Source organism: Sinocyclocheilus rhinocerous, unplaced genomic scaffold (assembly GCF_001515625.1).
Source record: "Sinocyclocheilus rhinocerous isolate Xijiao unplaced genomic scaffold, SAMN03320098_v1.1 scaffold1563, whole genome shotgun sequence".
In the NCBI taxonomy this organism is placed as follows: domain Eukaryota; kingdom Metazoa; phylum Chordata; class Actinopteri; order Cypriniformes; family Cyprinidae; genus Sinocyclocheilus; species Sinocyclocheilus rhinocerous.
The window spans coordinates 255,338-278,848 of record NW_015656185.1 but is presented as its reverse complement, the minus strand read 5'-3'; the positions used below and the strand labels follow the sequence as shown (position 1 = coordinate 278,848).

Genomic DNA, 23,511 nt, shown 5'->3' with positions numbered 1-23,511 from the left:
GATTCGCTACAGGAGGCCTTTGTTCACCCCCCCGGAGCCGTGTGAGGCACTTTTTTATTATGGATGGATGCTCTTTATTTCACTTCTTTTGGACTGATGAACTGCAACACCCGCTGACTGCCATTAAACAGCTTGAAAGATCAAAGACAATTTTTATTATAACTCCGATTGGATTCATCTGAAAGAAGAAAGTCATATACACCTAGGATGCCTTGAGGGTGAGTACTTCATGGGCTAATTTTCATTTTTGGGTGAACTAACCCTTTAACCTCATTTTACTTACTAATGTGACATATTTCTGAGTCCATTAGTACATTCAACTAGAAAAAAATAAGAAATAAATGTTGGGATGTACTTGATTTTATTAATCTGCAGTTGGCTCGATGGAAAAAAGTGACTGTTGCATACCAGTTATGTGTGAGTTTGCTGAAACAATGATATTCGGCTATTGGCTAACATGACAGAATCAAAGAAAGTAACATCAGTGGTAAAAGAAAGTCAACAAAGAGCAAGGTTCAGTATTGCATTTGTTTTCTTTCCACAGTGCAGCGACTGTGGTCAGAATTATCCTATTTCAGTTGTTGTGATTGGTCATTTGTGTTATTCACTCATAAAGGATTTCTTCAAGGTTTAATAGTTCCCTTGGGTCCTTAAAGACATTTTGATCAAATTTAAGGGTATAAAAAGATTTTACATTTCTTTTTGTGCCTAGTTTTAAACGCATTATTATCTTATCTGCAAAGTGCAGTATTGTTTGACCTCTAATGTGTATGTATTAATATATTGGTACATAAACCAATTTGAAAACATATGTATTGTAGAGACATGTCTTGAGTATTTTAAACCCAAGCCTGTTTAATTATATAAAAGAATCTGAGATACATGATCATTTTGAGATTATTTGAGTTTGTTCTGCATGGACATACAGTATTCATTTTATTTGGGCAGGTCTTAAAATGTCTTAAATTTGATTTTAAAAACTCACCAGATACTATACTCACCATGTATATATCTATATATACATACACACACACACACACAAACATATTTATTTTCTCTCTCTCTATGGGTGGGTGTGCATAATAACTGTATACTCAGTTTGCACTTTGCCAAAGTTAAAATAAAGTCTGATACTGGATCAGTTTTATCGTTGCTTTCATAGTGGCCTATATAGTCACCTTCAAGTCACTCATACAATACACATAGCACTTTATACAATACAGATTGTGTCAAAGCAGCTTTACAGTGTTAAACAGAAAAAAAAAGTGTGCTGATGATGCAAAATAACAATAGAAAACAGTCAGTTTTTCAGTTAAAGTCGGTTCAGTGATGTCATCATCCAGCTCAGTTCAGTTCTCTTCAAATAGTGTCTGTGCAATCAAGTCAACAATATTGCCAGAAATTGTGTCCCCAACTAAGCAAGCCAAAGGCGACAGTGGCAAGGAACCAAAACTCCATCGGTGACAGAAATGGAGAAAAAAAAAGCTTGGGAGAAACCAGGCTCAGTTGGGGGGCCAGTTCTCCTCTGGCCAGACAAAACCAGCATGGTGTGGTTTAATTTCAGGCTGCAACACAGATCAGATTGAACAGAGGACTTGTCTGGTTCTCTTGGTCTTGTGCCGATGGCTGTCGTGGTGACAAGGTCTTCGCTGGGGATCTGTATCTGGGGCGCATCTAGTTGACATGGTCTCCTCTGACATTCAGGGCTGTAGAGGTCGTCTCTAGGTGCTGATCCACCATCTGGTCTGGAAACGGACTGGATTTTGGTGGCTACGGTGACTTTGGAATAAGAGATGAAACAGACTAATATTAGCGTATGCCATTCTTCTTATGATGTAGTGAGTACATCTGGTGTTATGGGAAGTGTTCCCGGTTATGGTTGACCTAATTAATACAGCCTATAGAAATGTGATAGTGTGTTATGTATATGCCAGGTTAAAGAGATGGGTCTTTAAACTGGAGTTTGTTTATTAAGCTGGAGTTCAGGCAGCTGGAGTTTGTTTATTAAACGCGCAGAGCAACCACTCAATAAAGAATTACAACAATCTAACCTGAAGTCATGAACACATGAATTAACGTTTCTGCATTTGAGATTGAGAACATAGGTTGTAATTTAGACATATTTTTGAGATGAAAAAATGTGATTTTACAAATGCTAGAAACATGATTTTCAAAGGAAAGATTGCTATCAAATAGCACACCTAACTGATGACAAAGAATTGACAGCACAGCCTTCAAGTGTTATTGTTCTAGATTATTACATGCAGAGGTTTTTGGTCCAATAATTAACACCTCTGTTTTTTTCAGAAATTACTTATCATCCAGTTTATTATATCAGCTATGCATTCCATTAGTTTTGTGAATTGATATGTTTCGTTGGGCCATGAAGAAATATAGAGCTAAGTGTCATCAGCATAGCTGTGAAAGCTAACACCATGTTTCCTGATTATATCTCCCAAGGTTGACATGTAAAGCGTGAAAAGCAAAGGTCCTAGAACTGAGCCTTGTGGTACTCCATACTGCACTTGTGAATGATATGATGCCTTGTCATTCACTGCTACGAATTGATGACGTCAGATAAGAATGATTTGAACCTTGCCAATGCAATTCCACTAATGCCAACATAATTTTGTATTCTATTCAAAAGAATATTGTGGTCGAGCGCAGTGCTAAAATCCAGTAGCACTAATAGAGACATACAACTACGATCAGATGATAAGAGCAGGTCATTTGTAACTCTGATGAGAGCAGTCTCTTTACTATGATATGGTCTAAATCCTGACTGGAAATGCTCACAGATACCATTTTTCTCTAAGAAAGAACATAGCTGTGAGGAGACTGCCTTTTCTTGTATCTTTGACAGGAAAGGGAGACTTGAGATTGGTCTGTAATTAACTTATTCTCCAGGATCAAGTTGTGGTTTTTTAATGAGAGTCTTAGTAACAGCCAGTTTGAAGGTTCTGGGGACAAATCCTAATGACAATGATATTCAGAAGAGGATCTATGACTTCTGGAAGTACCTCTTAGTGTAACACAGTATCCTGTGCTTTGTGCTTTCTAAAATACCAATGTTCACCACGCTGCCCTATAGTGGCCACTAAAAGCATTTAGATACTTTAGTATCTACAGTGTCAACAAAGCAAGTGTAATTTATTTTTAAGGACAGCACAAGCAAACAAAACGTTTTTACACCAAGATGTTTGTTAGATTTAATGTTTTAATGTCAAATATTTTAAATAATAAAACTATAGATAAACTCTTCAAAATAAAGAAAAAACTACAGTATTTGGAAACTTCAAAAGTAAAAAAAAAAATTCTGAATTGTATTGCATAGATATAACTTATTAAAGCAAGTGGCATCTGCAACAAATGCTGATCAAGCTTTTCTAAGAAATAACTCTTTTCTGAGCCTCTTTTGAATTGCAACCTGCTTCATAATATTGATGACGCATTAAATCATTGAGCACTACTCGAATGGGTTTGCTGCCCTACATTAATCTGGAAATTATTGTTTTATACTGCACTTTTGTAATCTGGCTCTAGGGGGCAGTAAAAGCATATTGTAGCCCAGCTGCAAGTCCAATACAGTCAAAACCATGCCACTGGGAATGGGAAAATGATGTTTGGAATAGTGCCTGAACATTTTTTTAGTTTTATTTATTTTATTATTTTTTTTCTGTATATACTAAACTGTCCGCAGTATGTGGGTGAATCTCAAAAATAGTCCTATTCATATTCCATCCCACAATCAAAAGAAAAAAAAAACTGCTAACTTGAAGAAATGAAACCTTTTTAGAACCATTGAGTTTTTTTTTTTTTACTCTATTAGATTGTAGACTGTAGTACTGTACAATGGATTACCTTTGATGAGCATAAAGGCATAACAACATCTACAACATTTACATTATATTTTTAATAAGCATTGTATCAACTGTTAAAGAAAATCCAAATTATTTATTTCAGGCTGCATTGCTGCACTATGAAAAATATGACAAAATATTGATGACAGAAGAAGTGTATGTCATGTCAAATTTATTTGTACAGTTGTTTTTTTTTCACAATACACATTTCCAAACAGATTTTACAGAAAATCATGGTAATCTTTTTTATAATATATTATCTCTCTGCTTTATAGTTGCATTTAGCAGATTAGAACTGTGTGATAATATAATTTACATACTGTAAAATATAAACAATCAGGCTAACAAGATATTGCTTTATGTGAGTACATTGCATATATGCTTGTAAAGTTGGATGTACTGTATATCCAACTTTACATATATTTCTGGGCTTATATATAGTATTGTTTACATTTAGCATCAATATAATCAATTAAGATTTGCTACTGTATATAGTATATATCACCTTACACATATATAACAAAGGATACTCTTATCAGTGAGTTATTTATAGCAAGACACAATTACTCATAAGACCACCTTTTGGTTAACACACAGGTTTAATGTGTGTCTTTTGTTTGGTTTTGTTCTGAAAGCCTGTGATTATCTCAAGATTATGTATTTTATTTGTTGAATTTCACTGCACGAGGGTGAATGTGCCCGAGGTTTAGTATTAACTCACTGCAAGTTTAACTGAGTTATTGAAAAGAACTGCCAGTCAAAAGAACAAATCAGACATCACTAATAATTTCCAAGATACCCAGTGTCACTCTACATCCATCCAACAACAACGTTGTCTATGGCTTATTCTTTTATTATAATGAAGAAATTTCAGAAACATCGTTCCATTGTCCCTTTGACGTCGCTCACACTGAGCCTGGGGCCTGGCTAGTGCTTCCCAGCCCATTCCGCTGGCTCATTCAGACAATCGGACTCGGCAACGTGACCTAGTTTGCCAGGCGCCCTCCCCAGATTCAGCCGCACCCTATTTACCTCAGTGGCAAACAATGGTGCCTCTGTCCTGTGTGGAGATTGTGGTCCTGCTGGCGAACGACACAATAGAGCCTGTCCCTCCAGCCAAGATGGAGTCAGGGTTAAAGCCCTCACTTCATCATACCCAAGAAAAGTGGTGGGTTGTGACCAATCCTGAATCTGTCTGTCTTGAATCGGGCCCTACACAAGCTCCTGTTCAAGATACTTTCACATCTCGATATTGCCTTGACACAGACAGTTTCTTTCGTTTGCTTCGAGGGTCAGGCATAACCCCTTCGGGCTGTCCCTTTTTCTCCGTGTCTTTAACAAAGTTACGGAGGCCACCCTTGCCCCACTAAGGCAGACAGTTTCTTTCGTTTGCTTCGAGGGTCAGGCATAACCCCTTTGGGCTGTCCCTTTTTCTCCGTGTCTTTAACAAAGTTACGGAGGCCACCCTTGCCCCACTAAGGAAAAGTGGGCATTCGCACTCTCAATCTCGACGAATGGCTCTTTCAAGCTCGCTCTCGAGATCTGATGGGCAGACACAGGGACCTTGTGCTCTGGCACCTCAGCCAGTTGGGGCTTCAGGTCAACTGGGAAAAGAGCAAGCTCTCTCCTGTACAGAGCATCTCTTTTCTCTGTATGGATTTGGACTTGGTCAAAATGATGGCATGTCTCACAAATGAGCATGCCCAGTCAGTGTTGAACTGCCTGAATGCATTCAGGAGGAAAACAGCTGTTCCACTGAAACAATTTCAGAGGCTCCTGGGGCATATGCCATCCGCAGCCATGATAATACCGCTGGGATTGTTACATATGAGACCGCTTTAGCACTGGTTACTCGGCTAAGTCCCAAGATAAGGATGGCGCCATGGCACACTCAGCATATCCATTACTCTGAGTTGTCGCCAGACTTTCGGCCCTTGCCTTTCTAAGGGCAGGAGTGCTGGACAGGACCCCAACTGCAGTGGCAGATCAAGTGCCTCGAGTTGCTGGAAGTACTACTTGTCCTGCACCAGTTTCAACCATTGCATCAGGGCAAGCATGTGCTGGTCCGCATTGGCAACATTGCGACCGTTGCGTACATCATCCATCAAGGAGGTCTACGCTCCCGTTGCAACTCGCAACATCTCCTCCTCTAGAGTCAGGCATGGCTCAGGTTGATAATCACCATTCACATTCCGGGGAAGCGGATCAATCAATCATATGGCAGACATGCTCTCATGACAGGTCATGCTCCCGGAAAGATGGATGACCACCTCCATCCCCAGGTGGTCCAGCTGATTTGGAGTCGATTCGGGGATGCTCAGGTGGACCTGTTTGCTTCTCTCGAGTTCTCCCACTGCCTGCTCTTTTACTCCCTGACTAAGAAGACCCTCAGCATGGCTGAGCCCCGGGGCCAACCCGAGTATGCGTTTTCCCCCAGTGAGCCTTCTTGCACAGACCCTGTGCAAGATTAGGGAGGATGAGGAGCAGGTCTTGTTGGTTACACCTTCCTGGCCCACCTGGACCTGGCTTTCCAACCTGATGCTCCTCGTGGCAGCCCCTCGCTGACGAATCCCCCTGAGGAAGGGTCTTCTTTCTGGGGATTGTCTTCTTCTTTCTTCTCTTTGAAGAGAAGACCTAATCATCTAGACAGCCATCGGCACAAGACCACAGGAACCAGATGAGTCCTCTGCTCAATCTGACTTGCGTTGCAGCCTGTAATTAAACCACACCATGCTGGTTTTGTCTGTTCAGAGGAGAACTGCCCCCCCGGCTGAGCCTGGTTTCTCCCAAAGTTTTTTTCTCCATTTCTGTGACCGATGGAGTTTTGGTTCCTTCCACTGTCACCTTTGGCTTGCTTAGTTGCAGACACAATTTCTGGCAATATTGCTGACTTGATTGCGCAGACACTATTTAATGAGAACTGAACGGAGCTGGATGATGACATCACTAAATCAACGATGAACTGTCTTTAACTGAAAAACTGACTGTTTTCTATTGTCCTTTTGCATCATCAGCACGTTTTTTTCTGTTTAACACTGTAAAGCTGCTTTGACACAATCTGTATTTTATAAAGCACTATATAAATAAAGGTGACTTGACCCGCTTCCAGATCTTTGGAACCTCCATGTGTGACTCCTATATGGGATGTGGAGGACTTAGGTGGCTTGTCACAGGCAGTGATAGCCCCCTCTACCAGGCAGGCTTATGTCCTGAATTGGAGTCTGTTCGAGAGGTGTAGGACCTGCAAGCATTTTCGGTCAGTGTGCCTTGGATTCAGGCCGGTTGACTCTCACGCTATCATGAGACCACAGCCTAGATAAGTGCCCAAAGTTCCCACCACTCCTTTCTGGGACCAGGTGGTGAACTTGCAAGCACTGCCTTTGGAGGAGGTAGATCCAGCCTTTGCACTGCTGTGTCCTGTTCGAGCTCTGCGCGTTTACATGGACCGCACATAGAGCTTTAGAAGTTCTGACCAGCGCTTTGTCTGCTTCGGAGGACAGCAAAAGGGGAAGGCTGTCTCCAAACAGGGGTTGGTCCACTGGCTAGTGGATGCCATCACTTCGGCGTACCAAACACAAGGTGAGCCATGCCCCCTAGGAGCGAGGGCTCACTCCACTCGGAGTGTCACCTCCTCCTGGGTGCTGGTGCACGGCGCCTATCTAGCAAACATCTGTAGAGCCACGGGCTGGGCGACACCTAACACCTTGTGAGGTTCTACAGCCTCTGGGTTGAGCCGGTTTCTTCTTATGAGTTGGGTACTAACAGGTAAGTGGAGGGAAAACCGGCTTGGTGTCTCGCTTGCAGCGCCATTCCGCTTCAACAGGGGGTGCGAGTGCCATTAATCTCTCCAACCATGTTCCTCACCTGACGAACCCTGGACTGAACATCCGCCAGCACCCTTCGGCTGTACTTGTGTTTGTTTGCCCCTTCGGTCAGCCCCTGTACTGAGCTCGGTGCCCCACATGTAATGATTCCCTTCTGGTAATCCAATGTGTGTGTTCTTCCACGGTACGGTTTCCCTGAAGGTAAACCCGTGTCTTCCCTTGACAGAATTACTTCTACCTAGTCTCTGCTTTGGTAGTAGTTCCTCCCCTTTTCAGGCAGGATCTACTGCTGTGACTTATGTCATATGTAGTACTGCCCAGCCGGTCAGTCCATATGGTTACTCTCCACATGTTACCTCCCTTCAGGCAGGATGTGGTCTCCATAGTGTCCTCCTCCGCACAGACTTAGGCACGCTTCCCCAGTGTAATGCAACTGGTCACGGCTGGAATTGAGAGAGAGCTGAAGCACTCTTTCTTTACTTTGGGTAAAGGAGTAGCAGCTGTGACCCTCTGCGCTTTGAGTACTGTCTTTTCAGTCCCATTTCGGTACAAAAGACTATTCGGCCCATGATGGGGCACTGGGTAGGTTACTACTTGGGATGCCAGTTGTTACTTTGTGGCATTAGGGATGCAGCGATTAACCGGTTTCACAATTAACCGCACTTTAAAGTGTCACGGTTAATTAATCGTAAAGGCTCCGCTACACCGAGTGTTTCTGTTGCACAGAACGGAACAGTTGCAACTTGCGCAAAACTAAAACAAAGTTACACTAGCGGTGCACCAGCTTAAAATGTCTTGCTTATCAGAGACACGGAGGCTAGCTACTACACACACTAGATTAACTATGACAGAGGAACCAAAGAGCGGTCCTTTATTTCCACCAGAGAAATGACTGAATAGTCGATAGTGTGGGACCATTTTGGTAACACCAAGACTATTATCCCTTTTATAGTATTATGCATAAGTCAAAAACCAACAAGATTTTTTTTTCACCATGTTTCCAGTTGTCTGCCTCAGGTCCAAAAGAAAAGTAAAGAATGTACAAACTGAAAACACTAAATACTTTTGTGATCTATTTTCATTAGTTATTTTCAAAAGGGAAATACTGACATATGAGCAGAGGTAGCAGAGGTCACCTTTTTAATTCCAATTGGAGAGATAGACATTTGTTTGTCTTTATTATTATTATTTTGTGCTGTATTATTGGTTACTGTGTTATCTCTGTTTCTAAAGGCAGCAATAACTAACACTGGCAGCAATAAATAACACTTTATTATCTAAAGAGTGTCCATGTGATTTTATACATTAATCATTTTGTGAAATGAATAAATGCATAATAAACGTCATAATCGTGAAACCGTGATTATTCCTCAGACAATAATCGTACCAACAAAATCTATAATCGTTGCATCCCTACTTGACATGTGAGAGCTTGCCTACATCTGCATCGCCAATCCCCATAACACAGTTCCGTGGTTGTGGCGTTTTCCATAGAGACCCCTATCGTCAGTGTCGATGAAACGTTGAATGTGACTGACTGAAAGGGAACATCTCGGTTACGTATATGTAACCCTTGTTCCCTGAAGGAGGTAACAGAGACGTTACGTCCCTCCTGCCACAGCCTTGAACTACACTGCTGAATGGCCGGGACACGGTCTCGGCTCCTCAGCACAAACCTGAATGAGTGGATGCACGCTGCCTGCTTATATACGCGTGTGTACGGGGGAGTGGCTGGGCATGCAAATTCCACTCATTGGCCTGTTTTTTACTACTCAGAGGTGATTGGGACTCCCAAGTGAGACCCCTAACGTCAGTGTCGACCGAACGTCTCCGTTCCCTCCTTCACGGAATGAGGGTTACATAAATAATTAAGGGTTTTTTGTTTTTTTTTTGGCTTGGTTGGAATTTGTTGGAACTGTTTTTGTAGGAGTTTCTCTCTTTTATTAAGTTTCAAAAGGCCTTTTAGTTTTCACACTTGAAATATTTAACCCTGGGTTATTCTAAACCACAGGTAAACAGAATCCTGGGTTATCTTGCTTCACACTGTACATTCCTAAACCCTGGGTTAATGTTCTTATTTGCATATTTGTCAGTGTCATAGATTGAACAAATGCAGCATGTAACCGTTTACATAACAGCTGTAGCATTGTGCAGCATTGTATTATATATTGCTGACTGTAATATCAAGTTGTTCCTGAATGAACTTTTGATGAGAATAAAACAGACTCATTCCAATTCACAACTTGTCTGTCACCATTTGGCATTTTTTTCGCCTCAAATGCTGAAACAACTGTTTATACAGTATGCATTGTTTCCATGAATGACCACATCATGTGATTATAAGGCATGAAATGTAAATTGCAAGTGTGAAACATACCTTTAACCGGGGTTAAAGGTTTGGAAGGACGATAACCTGGGTTTAAGCACACTGTGAAAAGCCCTGATCTGACAAGGTCAATGGCTTTGACCTGAAATGTTCTTCAGAGATGCCACTCTCTCATATATGCTACTAAATATATACACTACAGTTCAGAAGTTTGTGGTCGGTATAATTTTTTTAATGTGTTTGAGGGAAGCTTCTTCTGCTCACCAAGGCTGCATCTATTTGATAAAAATATAGTAAAAACAGTAATATTGTGAAATATTATTACATTTTTTGCCTCATTACTCCAGACTTCAGGGTCATGTGATCCCTCGGAAATCATTCTAGTATGCTGAATTAGTGTATCAAACTGTTTTTCAATTATAAAAATCTCATTGATTTACACTACAATCTATTAGAATGGCATCTTTTTGAACATATAAATAACATCTGCACCAAATTGCAATGTTTGCTCAGTTTGGGACTCTAAATAAAATTATGTTTTGTGTTCGTCCTCTAGTTTAAGCACATTATTCTCACAGGCAATAAAAGCCTGGTGTGTCAAAAATGTTACAAAACATATGCAATCTTTTCTAAGATTGTATTTTATATTTTTTTAAAGGTGCAATAAACTGTCCTGTTTGAAATAACTAGATTTTTTCTGACTGTTATTTCATATGTCAGGCTTTACAGGGTTAAAACCAAAATTTCACATGGCAGTATACAGTAACTCGCAAGAAATACATCTGTATTCAATGAGACATTATATAAAATAACAATCATTTTTAGCTGTGCTAATAATAAGAAAAATTTCAAATCAAAACCCATTAGAAGCATTTATTAATATAGGACAAGGATTTAGTGTAATGGCTGCTGAAAATGAAGCTTTGTTGTCACAAGTTAAAAAAAAACAAAAAAAAAAACGTTTTTTCAAACACTAGTAATAATATATTACTGTGTTTTTGATCAAGTAGATGCTGTGGTGAAAAAAAAAAAAAAATCTAAACAAATTCAAAACTACTAACATACACTACCATTCAAAAGTTTGGAATGAATAAGATTTTTTTTAACAAGACATTGATAATTTCATTTAGCCAGGATGCTTTCATCAAATTGATTCAAACTGATCAAATTGATCAAAAATGACAGTAAGTACATTTTTACAAAAAATATGTTTAAAAAAAAAAAACCGTATCACAGTTGTCAGAAAAATATTGGGCAGCATAACTGTTTTCAACATTGATAATAATCAGAAATGTTTCTTAAGATCGTGTGACACTGAAGACTGGAGGAATATTGCTGAAAATTCAGCTGCGCATCACAGGAATAAATTACATTTTACAAAATATATTTAAATAGAAAACAGCTTAATATTTTACAATGTACTGTTTGTACTGTATTCATTAATCAAGCAATTGCAGCCTTGGTGAGCAGAAGAGACTTCTTTCAAAGCATTAAAAAATCTTACCATTCCCAAACTTTGCCCCTGAACAGCAGTGTAGGTTGTTCTTTATTTCCCATAATTAAATATATTATATAAACAACTTTTTAAATAGGGACATCGTTTTTTTTTTCTTGTGGAGTGTGAGCAATTTAATTCCAACACCAGCCCATGAACTTGAACCAGAGCGCATTTTCAAATTCTCATGTCTTCCTAGCCGCACTAGTTAATCAGAGGTTAAGTTTATCTCTCTGGGTCTTCTTCATTACCAAATATATTGATTGGCTGCTGAGAGACGTCCAGTGCAGCTGCAGACGTTCTCCACGTGTGTTTCTGTGTGTTTGTATAAGCAGCCTGTGAGTATGAGCATGATGTGCATGATATCATGATGCTGTTTGCTGGCCATCTGTTGCATGATGGGCCCCTCAGGACGGAGTCGGAGAGGAGCGCTGCCATCCCACCAACGCTAATTGAGAGTGACAAATCCTCCCGCTTCAGCGTGATAACAGCCTATGTGTTTCTGTGCCGTTATTGTGAAGAGCATCAGAACAAGTTAAGGTCAACGTGTGGTTAACGTGTGTAAGTGAGTGATATGTACTCCATCCTGTCAATGGAAAGAAATAAACCAGCACACGTCTTTACATCACTATTACTGTTGCATTCACTGAGGGTTAAAGACTTGAACCAGAAGGACAATGACTTTTTGTATAAAGCTAAAACATTGCTGACGGTGCCTGCTTAAACCAGGTTGTGGGATGGTAGTGGATATGATGAAGGTTTATGTATTGCAATACAGTGCTGTTTAGTAAATTTGCCTCTTTGTGTTCAGATGCAGCATCATTTTGAAAAACAAGAGCATCTGTTTTGTGCATCTTTTCCGAACGTTTATTGCATCAGATGTGTAACTCAGGCCATGTGGTGCTGATCCTGCTTTAGCTCTGACACATCAGTCTGAAACGCTTCTGCCCAGCCTGCCTTGTCTGTGTATGATCCCTTCAACCTGTTAGATGTTCTGCATGTAACATGTTTGAATGTTGATGTGATCAGGGTAGATTGCATAGTGCACTGCAGCAAAGAAAGGTTATAAATTCACCACAGAAAATATGCAGTAGACATCTTTGTAGGGTGTTGATCGTGTGTTCTGTCTTTGGGTTGCTTTGTTGACGAGATGCTGTTTGTGTTTGGTTAAAAGTTTTCCCGGAATCAGCCATCCCTTCCAGCTCATGATGACTCAGGTATAATCCAATTCAGAATCGCTTGCGCTGACAATATCACATTTGCATTTGCGTGTTTATGGAAACTGATGTCCTTAACGAGGCTTTTGTGTGTTTAATCCTTTAATTTATTACTAAAGAGGTACTTTTTAACAATAGCAAGACATGATGAATCAAAAGAAATTTGTTGAAATCTCTTTTCCCTGAACACTCGACAGCATGTATACAAAGACCAGTAAAAAATAATCACAGATAAAATACAAGAAGGCATTGTGTGCAAACAGTGGCTGGTTGCATAAACTGCTTAGATACTGTCATCTAATTTTGTTCTGGCTGTCAAGTCAACTACATAAAAATGCTGAATAGCCAAACGTGAATCTGAAAAGCAAGACTGATCACCCCTTTGCTGACTTCTAATTGATCAAAATAGTTCTTAAGACACAGTCTGAACATAGTGACCTTCCTCAGACTGCCTGATAAACTAGTAAAATGGATTGTTCCGCATGGACTGTTGGCTGAATTAAATTAAATAAAACTTTGTATTGACTTGTAAAGCCACGTTTTGTCCGTTCAGTGCTTTTGTCTGGTACAGTAATGCAGTGTCTTTAAAGGATTTTCATTTGGGACTTTTATCAGCAAATGTTGATAGATTTATTTGGATATCATATCATTAGATTAATTTTAGAAATATTACCAGCCCTAAAATTTTGTAGCAGATTCATTTGTAGGTTGAACAGAAAGTACAGAAAGCATCCAGAGATAGACTTTAATCCTGATTTTAGAAATATTACCAGCCCTAAAATTTTGTAGCAGATTCATTTGTAGGTTGAACAGAAAGTACCTTTGCATCCAGAGATAGACTTTAATCCTGGTGTTTTTGGCAGGCCGTTCTGAAGAGAGTCAACAAGTTACAGACACACAAACCTGGACCTCTTTAGTCTTTTGCTTAGTTATTTGCAAATTTTAGAAACCTGAAAGATGCCCGAGGCATCTGGCTGACAAGTGTTTTCTAATTCTGGTCCCAAAGACGGTAATTTTTCTCTACAATTTTCATTTCCCTAGAATTATTGCTTTTATCAGTAGAAATGGGTTTAAATACAATTAATATTCAGTAGTAATATCAGTTTAACTCCTCGGATGAAAACAAAATTTGAACTTAATTGAGCTGGATGATAACACTAATTTGCAACATTGACACTGTTACTGAATTGAGCTGAATAATGACTCCGTTATCTTCTGTAGAGCTGCTTTACAGCTGACGTTGAATTTGGTTCAAAATTGATGAATTTTACAACATTAATGTTTTTGTCATTAATGTTATTGTCCTGTTTATTGCTGTGAAATTGTTTTAAAATGATCTGTATTATATAAAACGCTAAATAAATAAATGTGACTTAACTTGGAAAGACTTAAAACCCCATTTTGACTCATATTGGTAGATGGCAGATCCCAGATGAGTTTCAACCATGCAGAGTTGATCAATTTGGATCACACTGCAAAAAGCCCAAAAAACCTGCAGGACCCAGTTGCATGAAAACCAGAACTTGTCTTTCCAAAGAGATATACTATATACAATTATATCCATGTATCGCACATTGTTAAGTTTCCTCAGGAAACAATACTTTGTCATTGAGGCGATGACACTTGCAAGTAGGGGTTTAGGAGAAAAATTGAAAATGACACTTCATGCCAAAAAGGTTGTCTCGAACCTGTCTCGAACCAGTCCAGTTCAGTCAGGATCTTGTCCACATATCTTCATCTGGTTAGCGTTCTATTGATCCTGTGAAATAGAGATTACTTCTGACCTTCTAATTAACCTCTTAATCCTCTGTCCACAACCCCGTTTGTCTTTAGGGTTAGGAGTTAAGCAGGAGTGGCAACCCTTTTTCAATTTTTCTCCTAAACCCCTACTTCATCGTGTCATCGCCTCAATGACAGAGTATTGTTTCCTATATCTCTTTGGAAAGACAATTTCTGGTTTTCATGCAACTGGGTCCTGCAGGTTTTGTGGGTTTTTTGCAGTGTGATCCAACTTGATCAACTCTGCATGGTTGAAACTCATCTGAATTGCACTGTTAGTGGATCATGAAAAAACGTAGACAGCAAAACTCAGACCTGTACATACAAAACTGTCTTATTGTAATATACCTGCACATACAATTGTCAATTTACATATTGTTATTCCTTATTTACTTGTTCTATTTTTTATTCTTCTTTTATTATCTGTGTTTTTTGTTCTGTCACTGTCATTCTGTTGCACTGCGGAAGCTTCTGTCATGAAAACAAATTCCTCCTATGTGAAAACATACCTGGCAATAAAGCTCATTCTGAAAATAATAGATTTGTTTGGTTCAGTTGGGTTGGAAGATTTGATTGTCTTTATGGAGCTCAATAGAGAGGATATTTCTTAAATCTAGAGAATTTTGCCAGTACGCTGAATGAAGATATTCTGCCAGCAGTCCTAAACTGACACTGGTCTTCATTTGCTGCAGATTATGAAATTAAGATGATTAGTTAATTGATCGCTGCCCTTGATTTGCTCTAAACAGTGGCTGAATTATGTCTAGATCAGTGACCATATTGATCAGTTATGTCTAGATCACTAAATAGTATTGATCAAGGCCTCTTGCCATGACAGCTTGTAGAGTGGATTCTCTTGTAAATCACATCGAGTATTTATGAGTCCCTCGCTGTGGCCTTTTGTCTTTGTGTTGTTGAGAGTCATCGGTTAGGCTGGGGAGTCTTGTAGGGATGAGAGCGTATTGTTTTGGTCTTTCCCTCAGGTCACCTTGGCCATGTGTTTAAGGTGGCCTCAGCGATGCTCTCTGCTCAGGTAACGCTGGGGACATCTGGCTCAGGAAGCCATGTCAACCCAGGCCCTATCCCCAGTGCTGTGAGGGCCACCATCCGAAAACTCAACATGACCAGCCTTGAACCCCGGGACCTCAAGTGATCGATCCCGGAGGGAATAAATTGGTGGAAAACACGCTAGTAGGTGCATAATCACACAGACCTGCCAAACTGAACACACAGTTCCTACATAAACCAGCGAGCCGCGTGCTGAGATGCAGAGAGTGTGCGGTAGGGTTATGGAGGTGTTTCTGAAAACATATCAGTGTCAAGTTCTTGATTATTGGGTAACTTTAGGATCTCCAGTGGTCTGTGATGGATCAATTACTTTTGAGGTCTTTGAGGTTTTAAGGAGGCTACAGTTGAGATTGTGAGAGCACGTTTCTTCCTTGAATCTAGGAGTGTTATTTTTGGTAAGTTCATAATTTTTCTTGTCACTGAACTTCTTCAGTATGAGTTTACTGCAGTCCAAAGTAACTGTATGTGTTTTTATTTAAACCTGTTCTGATGTATTGGGTTTGGATGTTGTGGGGTAACATCTGCAGTGTCAAGAACATCAACAGTCATGGATATTTTTAATTACCGGGCATAGAACTCCTTTACAACTGGATAATGATCGTATGCAATTAGGTGGAAATGGCCAAAGTGGCGAAGGGCTGTCAAAGGGCACAGGCTCTAATCCGTAGCGCTAAATGTTTAATGCAGTTTATCTACCTTGATCTAGAGCACTTTAACCATTTAAACCCAGTCAGTTAGTTTAAAAAAAAAAAAATTAAGAAAATCAATAAAGCATTGAAGAATTTCAAGATTCCTAACCTGAAAATGATTTTTACATGAGTGTTGTGGTATTTTGATGTATTATTTGCAATAGTATAAATGACATACTGAAAATATATCTTCTTAATATTTGAAGGTTGTGTTTTGTTGAGCAGAGACAGATTGTTCAGATGTGTGCTAATATGTCTGAATGTTGTTTTTGGCAGTTAAAGTCTTTATGAAATCCCTGTGAAGATTAGGCTTATGTGAGACGGTCACCTCATCAAAAAGTTAAACTGGTATCAGGCTGTGTTGTGGAGGGGCTTTGCCTCAGGAGCCCTTGCTAAAAACAGCTGTTACCTGCTGCTCACTTTGGCTGTCTTAACTCTCTCGGCGTCATAACCCAGTTTCCACCTCAGAGTTTGTTCGATCTCGGGCACTGTTTTATTGCATATTCCTGAAGCTTTCTAATGACTTCAGCATTCGTACTCATACTACAGTATCTAGATAGTGATTGAAGCAGGGGAAAGTGAGAAAAATGAATAGTATTGTAGACTGGATAAAATAATTGTTTAATGAATTTCACACTCCATTTCAAAGTAACTTGTATTTATTTGAGCATATACAGAAGTTACATTACAGTAACTGACAGAATGTCGAATTTTCATCAACAGTTTCCATTGTAAGTGCAAAACGGTCAACAAATTGAGTTTGTTTTTATGAACAAAAGCATAAAAAGAAATGGTCTTCTACGTTCTGTAGTAATCAACAACAAGCCACAGATAATGTCCATAAATTTTAACTTGAAAGGTTACATTTATGTTTAATGTTATTCTTACAAATTAAAAATAAAATACTCTCTTCTTTTGGATTAAAATGTAAACTAAAATTGTATTTCATGTTTGAAAAGACCTAATTATTTCATCTGATGTAATTTTTCTTGAACTGATCAGTCAGTTCTGTATTCAAAGTGGCATCTGAGTGTGCATGTATTAAAGTGTGTTTTCCTATAGGACAATATCTGGACTGATGGCAGGAGAGGTCCACATTTTATTCATTACATGGTCATTTACATGAAGTTACGCATCAGTAAATGCCATCCATGGCTGCAGCCCTCACATGTGTCATGAGCTTAAGATCAGCGCTTGAAGCGCCTCATATTTGAAATCAATAAACTTCAGCTTTTGGGATTGTGATTATAATCTTGCCATTTTAGCTAGGCTTGGTCTGATGTTGATATAAGCATGATCTGATCTGTTTGAAGGTGTGTCATACACATGTATGACGGCCTTCCGTCCGAGGATGTGTCGCCCCGGCTGTTCAACTTCTTGGATTTGTCCGGTGTCAGATTAAGAGAGCGTGCTCAGAAATCTTCCACTCAATTTGGCGGGACGAGGGGCGAGTGGGGCGGGTGGATTCTCCATATATAAGTGCTGGTGTCCTCCAGACAATTTTCACGCAGTTTGCTTCATGACTTCATGTCAGCTCGCACGTCAATGCGTCCACCAATCGCATTCTGTTCCTTTAGCTCAGAAATTTTTGTTGCATTAACTTGAGATTTTTTTGTGTGTGTGTGGTTGTGCCTTTTTTCGTAATGAATTACTCCATGTCAGACATGTATGACATAGGCCACGGTGTGAGTGGGGGATATGCGGTGCCCCCCGGAGGCGAGTACTGCATGTACGGTGGCGAAGGGCCTGGTTTCGCTCGCTGTGAGCCGCAGCCGTTACACCACCATCCTCCCAGCATGGAGCAGGCCTGGCCGCACAACCAGCCCTATGGGTGCCCGTTTACTGGGGGCAACCCTGTGTTCAAGAGCGAGTTGTGCTCCATGGACGTGCCTCTCAGTCACTATCACCAACCAGACTACTACTCTGACGGCAGGCCGGACTTCTCTCAGATGCAGTGGATGCAGGGGCCACACAAGAAAGGTATCGCAAGCTCTAGAAGAAGCATAGAGGTGCTGTTGTGAACCGGAGTTGTGTCTTTTCTTGAGCTGTTCTTAAGCTTATAATTGGCATGCTTTTAGGTGGCTGCCTGTTTGCCAGTGTAATATCTCAGTCCAAAATTAATGTACTCAGCAATCTGTGTTAAACTTCAGATGTGCTCAGTTGAGATCTGATTAAGTAATATTTTGATTTGTAACTATAAAAGTAGTGTTTTATCGTCTGATGTTTGAGGATTGATGAGATGTACAGCAGTTCTAAATAGAATCTGGATTCTTCACAAATGTGTCCAAATGTGTGATTGCAGTCGATAGTGAAGACAAAAGCTGCAGGAGATTTTCTCAGCTCAACTAACTTCACTTGTCTGAGACAATTTTTCAAAGACTTGTAATCAGCTGGTATTTTGGTGATTTGTTTTTGTAGTGGATAAATGAACATGTCAGACATGTATGACATAGGCCACGGTGTGAGTGGGGGATATGCAGTGCCCCCCGGAGGCGAGTACTGCATGTACGGTGGCGAAGGGCCTGGTTTCGCTCGCTGTGAGCCGCAGCCGTTACACCACCATCCTCCCAGCATGGAGCAGGCCTGGCCGCCCAGCCAGCCCTATGGGTGGCCGTTCACTGGGGGCAACCCTGTGTTCAAGAGCGAGTTGTGCTCCATGGACGTGCCTCTCAGTCACTATCACCAACCAGACTACTACTCTGACGGCAGGCCGGACTTCTCTCAGATGCAGTGGATGCAGGGGCCACACAAGAAAGGTATCGCAAGCTCTAGAAGAAGCATAGAGGTGCTGTTGTGAACCGGAGTTGTGTCTTTTCTTGAGCTGTTCTTAAGCTTATAATTGGCATGCTTTTAGGTGGCTGCCTGTTTGCCAGTGTAATATCTCAGTCCAAAAGTAATGTACTCAGCAATCTGTGTTAAACTTCAGATGTGCTCAGTTGAGATCTGATTAAGTAATATTTTGATTTGTAACTGTAAAAGTAGTGTTTTATCGTCTGATGTTTGAGGATTGATGAGATGTACAGCAGTTCTAAATAGAATCTGGATTCTTCACAAATGTGTCCAAATGTGTGATTGCAGTCGATAGTGAAGACAAAAGCTGCAGGAGATTTTCTCAGCTCAACTAACTTCACTTGTCTGAGACAATTTTTCAAAGACTTGTAATCAGCTGGTATTTTGGTGATTTGTTTTTGTAGTGGATAAATGAAGTCAGTTTCCTCAACTTCACGCAGATGTTCTAGTAACCACATGTTTAGTTTATCTCATTAAAACTATCATTATAAAGCGGATAGTTCCGGTCCTTGATTCTGATTGGTTGAGCCGCGTTCGAAGCTGTTGTAAATTACTCTACAAACATACACCTTTGTTTACTTCTGTGTGTTGCTCGGCAACCACTTTGTTGGAACCACAACTGTTTCTGAGGAGCTACATTGTTTGGTGGAAGAATACTGTTTTTATTAATAGCATTACACTTTATTTGCTCTGTTTTATTCTGTGAAACCTTACTACGTATATGGAATAACCATTTTATAAAAGCAATAAGCCCCGTGAAGCCGTGGTTTACAGTGAATTTATAACAGCTAAGGGGGTTTTAGGCACTCCGCGAGTTGAACACACTATGATTTTATTTGAAACAGAACAACTTGGTTTGACACTTGCTTTGATAACTTCATTCTAATGCAATAATATTCAGCAATTTTTAAGTGTGGTTTAAGAGTCTGAATAGATGTTGCCGCCATTTTATATCTGTGTTCTGTCCTTCGTTTGTGCCACTCAGAAATGTTAGTTAGCATGCAATGATGGGGAAAGTTACTTTTAAAAGTAATGCATTACAATATTGTGTTACTCCATTAAAAAAAAAGAAACTAAATGTGTTACTTAGTTGCTTTTTATGAAAAGTAGTTTGTTACGTTACTTTTTGCATTACTTTTTCTCATCTGGTCAGGGCTTGCTTGTTTGTTTTTAATATAAAAAAGTTATATTTTTGCCAATTGTAAAAGCCCTTTCACACCAAAAGTGAAATGAATAAGCCTCAGGAATTCTGCATTGCATGAAGAATATGACACATGAGAAGAAACACTAAAAAATAAGTTATGTTAATCTAAAGTAATTTCTGCTTATTAGTATGGTTGAATTGGATCATTGAAGGTCAGCAGAGAAGACACTGGTTAATAAAATGGGATTAAATACATAAAGTATATTTGACATATTGTTATTTGACATTTAATTATTGCAGGTTTGTTAAGGGTGGTTTAAAAGTCTGAATAGATGTTGCCGCCATTTTATATCTGTGTTCTGTCCTTGGTTTGTGCCACTCAGAAATGTTAGTTAGCATGCAATGATGGGGAAAGTTACTTTTAAAAGTAATGCATTACAATATTGTGTTACTCCATAAAAAAAAAGAAACTGAATGTGTTAGTTGCTTTTTATGAAAAGTAGTTTGTTACGTTATTTTTTGCATTACTTTTTCTCATCTGGTCAGGGCTTGCTTGTTTGTTTTTAATATAAAAAAGTTATATTTTTGCCAATTGTAAAAGCCCTTTCACACCAAAAGTGAAATGAATAAGCCTCAGGAATTCTGCATTGCATGAAGAATATGACACATGAGAAGAAACACTAAAAAATAAGTTATGTTAATCTAAAGTAATTTCTGCTTATTAGTATGGTTGAATTGGATCATTGAAGGTCAGCAGAGAAGACACTGGTTAATAAAATGGGATTAAATACATAAAGTATATTTGACATATTGTTATTTGACATTTAATTATTGCAGGTTTGTCATATTCTGCGTTTGCATTTCACTGTTTTATTCATTTTGAGGAATACTGAATCTGTTTTTGGGTGAGTGAGATGAGTAAATGCATGTTCACATTTAGTCTAGATCTACAGTAAGATAATGTTCACACACAACACCTCTGCACTCACTCCTGATTTCTCTCAACATGAGGACAGGAGAGCTGTCACTCAATACATGAGAAAATAAAGTAACTGACATTACTTATTTGATAAAGTAACTTGATATTTTCTTGTAAATTAAAAAGTAATGCGATACTTTACTAGTTACTTGAAAATAGTAAACTGATTCCGTAACTCTCGTTACTTGTAATACATTACCCCCGACACTGTTAGCAAGTATTGGAAAAGCTTTTATTACAGTGTAATATAGTAAAGCTGCTGAATTAGTCTTCTGGACTGAACTTGAAGAGACTGTATTCTTCACTATCCCTCTTTCAAAGACCTGTTGCAGATATTCGTGGAGCTACATTGTGTAGTGTATTGATCTTCAGTGTAGGATGGAGGTTTGGGGTATTGTGTGTTGTATTGATTTGTAAGGACACAGACAGAGGAACAGAAGGTTTGAGCTCATGTCCTCCCTCTGACCTCCACGAAAGACTCATTGATCATATTGATTCCTGAGCTTCTGCAAACTGCCTACACATATGTGTGCCTTAAAACTTGTATTTCCCTGTGTTTCTGTCTCAATATAAAAGCATTCTGATAAAATTACCTCTAGTATCTTTTACTTCTCATCTCTCACATTGCTTTATTTTCTCTTATACTTTTCTTTGTTTGCACAAAGTGCAATTTTATCTATTTTCATGCAGATATTTTCAGGTTAAATTAGCTTATTTTAATATAATGTGTTTATGACTGTACCTGTAACTTCTTATAGGGTACATACCAAGTTATCTGGACAAGGATGAGCTGTGTGTTGTGTGTGGGGACAAAGCGACTGGATATCATTACCGCTGCATTACCTGTGAGGGCTGCAAAGTGAGTGTTTGAATTAAGCTGTTCTCTTCTCTTATAAAAGCACACTGTAAGAAAAAATCTGTAGAAAAATGCAATGGTAAATTTACAGATATTCCCTAAACCCTAAAACACAACACATTTGACCCTATTTTTACATACTTAAAAAAAAAAGTGCATTAATTAATTACACTATTAATTTATTACATTAATAGCATGTACCACATATACTCTGTTTAAACGACTTCATTATGATATTTCTAGGAAGGTTCATGCTTGGCAATTAAAAATGAAATTTTGTTTTCAAGGGTTTTTTTCGACGCACAATTCAGAAGAACTTGAACCCAACATATGCGTGCAAGTACGAGGGCAAGTGCGTCATAGACAAAGTCACCCGCAACCAGTGCCAAGAATGTCGCTTCAAGAAATGCATCGCTGTTGGCATGGCAACAGACTGTGAGTAACACACTTCAGTGGCCTTGAACCCCTGTCCCAGCAGTGTTGTGCGTAGCTCGTGCAAACATGTTGTTGTTCCTCCAGTGGTGTTGGATGACAGTAAGCGTCTTGCCAAGCGGAAGCTTATCGAGGAGAACCGCCAGCGGCGGCGGCGCGAGGAGCGGCAGAAGACGGTGTGGGAGCGACCCGAACCCACGCAGGAGGAGTGGGAGCTCATCCGGGTCGTCACTGAGGCCCATATGGCCACAAACGCCCAAGGCAACCATTGGAAACAGAAGCGCAAATTCCTGGTGAGAGGTCTCTTCCCTGACGAGCACATAGCAGCGATATTTCTTGTGTTTTAGGACGTTTCTTTATTTTGGATGTGATTCTGTTTGTTTTTGGGGGTTTTTTTTTCACAACCCTAGATTCCCCTTCCCGCACAATTCCCAAGCCCTTCCTCACCGCTGTTCCCAATGTTAATATGTCCATGTTTTTGTATCTCCTTGTAGAGTGGGGAGTGTTAGATGGACGCGGGAGACTCTACCACAAAGGCAGCAGCACTAACTTTAATAGGACACCTTTGTCCTTCTATTCTGAAGCTCCGTTTCCTAAACCAAACTGTTTTCTCATGTTTGTTTCTTTTCTGATCTTCTTCTATCTGTCTTTCTCTAACCAAGTTCCTGATTGTTTCACAATTCTTCTGTTCTCTTGAATCTAACTCTCCTCTACAGATTGACGTTCTGTTCTCTTTTAACTCCGCTGTGGGTTTCCATGAGATGTTTAGTTGCCTTCTTTAAATGTTTGCAATTGTGTTTCATCACAGTAAAAAAATTTTTTTTGCCCATTACATTTGCTTCAGTATGTCATTCTAATAATATGACAGATCTGCAAGTTACAGCATTAAGATAAAGATGTTTTAATAGCATTTCTGATTTAACTGTGAAGTGTGTATTTTCTTTGCCACAAGTGAAACCAAATGGAATTGTTTGAGTGGTCAGACACAACAACATAACGTCTCGGGTTACGCATGTAACCATGGTTCCCCGAGAGGGAACGAGACGCTGCTC

At 39.5% G+C, this 23,511-nt stretch overlaps 1 protein-coding gene across 4 annotated transcripts in view; it reads left to right on the top strand.

The window, feature by feature from the left end:
* Positions 1–23,511, top strand: part of LOC107719848 (thyroid hormone receptor beta-like) — a 157,696-nt gene that overhangs the window by 107,509 nt on the left and 26,676 nt on the right. For 3 of the 4 annotated variants that reach the window (XM_016527386.1, XM_016527385.1, XM_016527384.1), the window contains exons 1-4: positions 18,751–19,014; positions 21,930–22,030; positions 22,315–22,462; positions 22,547–22,752. In XM_016527386.1, the coding sequence (XP_016382872.1) occupies positions 18,762–19,014; positions 21,930–22,030; positions 22,315–22,462; positions 22,547–22,752 (708 nt within the window). In that variant the 5' untranslated portion in view covers positions 18,751–18,761. Of the gene's footprint in view, positions 1–18,750; positions 19,015–21,929; positions 22,031–22,314; positions 22,463–22,546; positions 22,753–23,511 lie in introns of those variants that run through there. The other variant, XM_016527387.1, reaches the window with a different exon arrangement.